The sequence below is a fragment of the Plectropomus leopardus genome, unplaced genomic scaffold (assembly GCF_008729295.1).
Source record: "Plectropomus leopardus isolate mb unplaced genomic scaffold, YSFRI_Pleo_2.0 unplaced_scaffold23544, whole genome shotgun sequence".
In the NCBI taxonomy this organism is placed as follows: Eukaryota; Metazoa; Chordata; class Actinopteri; order Perciformes; family Serranidae; genus Plectropomus; species Plectropomus leopardus.
In genome coordinates this window covers 121-1,350 of record NW_024625541.1, presented here as the reverse complement: position 1 = coordinate 1,350, position 1,230 = coordinate 121, and the positions used below count along the sequence as shown (strand labels likewise).

Below are 1,230 nucleotides of genomic sequence, written 5' to 3'. Positions count from 1 at the left end.
AACTGATTTGTTTCTGCCCTGAATACTTCATTAAACAAAACTGTGGGGGGAAAAATAACCCAAAAAAAATAAGTTCAGAACTCACCAGCTTTGTAGATTCTGGTGATTTCATTGATTTCTGCATTGGAGCGTGATGAAAGAATCTCAATCAGACACGCTTCATCAGTTCCTGCACCCTGCAAAAATACAGAACAGCCTCAGCAATATACTCAAAGACACACCTGCTACATAGAGTTAAAATGGTGAACAGTCAGAGGTCTTCAGCCATGACTCAGGTCTAAGATTGTCTGGCCTTCACTTGCATTTAGAGGACTTTCCTTTTTGCTCTTATTTTCCCATCACATGATGAGCCACACAGTGTGGTTTGGCCTACAAAACCAAAACTGAAGCATCTGCTGAGACAACAACTCGAGCTTCCAACCTTTATAGCCTCCCTGCATTCAGATGCATCAAAGTGTGCAGGGCTCTTCAACATAGAGAGAACCAGTTTCTCAAAGTTTCCAGTGAGCTCAGACTTCAGATCGTGGATTAAATCCTAAGAGGAAAAAACGCGAAACAAAAAACCATGAGAGCAAAGTCGGGCTAAATATACAGCAGCTGCCATACAAGGTCAATAAGAAGGAGCAGATTACAGAAGGAAGTTAAACTGTAAAAGACACACAAAAAAAGTCAAACAAATAGCAGAAAACATACCTTTCCATAAGTGGTTTTATAGGCTGCTACCATTGGAACCCTCTGCTTGTTGGTACGACTTCCCAGAAGTTCAATAATGGCGTTTTCATCAGTGCCTGTTCGAAATATGTCAGAATCAATTTATCATTTGCAAAACAATAAACTGCTCATAAAATATTCAAAAACACAGTTTACTGACCAAAACCCTTCATGGCTTTTCGAAGAACCTCAACATCCCTGAGTGGATCGGCCCCAGGAAAGTCTTTAATAGAACCCCTGTATCCTTTCTGTAAAGAAATAAAAGACAGAAAATATAAAAAAACGCTAGAGGATAAAACACAGCAGGGTCACAAATGTTATTTTTAGCTGTATGTGTACAAATCTCAGGTACTTAATTTGAGTATTTTCTTTCATGCCATTTGAATTTTATAACTCTACTCCACTACAACTCAGAGGGAATATTGTTCTTTTTACTTCACTACATTTATCTGACAGCTTTAGTTACTTTACACTTTAAGATTAAAATATGATAATATGATAAAGATTAAATAATATTAA

General features: G+C 37.5%; 1 protein-coding gene across 1 annotated transcript; it reads right to left on the bottom strand.

Annotated features, from left to right (window-relative positions):
* Window positions 1-34: 34 nt before the first annotated feature.
* On the bottom strand, window positions 35-959 carry LOC121966210 (annexin A11-like; the record flags this gene model as incomplete). Its single annotated transcript, XM_042516319.1, has 4 exons — window positions 35-176; window positions 422-535; window positions 694-788; window positions 872-959. Coding segments are annotated over 4 exons (399 nt in total), but the record flags the coding sequence as incomplete, so codon positions are not given.
* Between the last annotated feature and the right edge of the window lie 271 nt (window positions 960-1,230).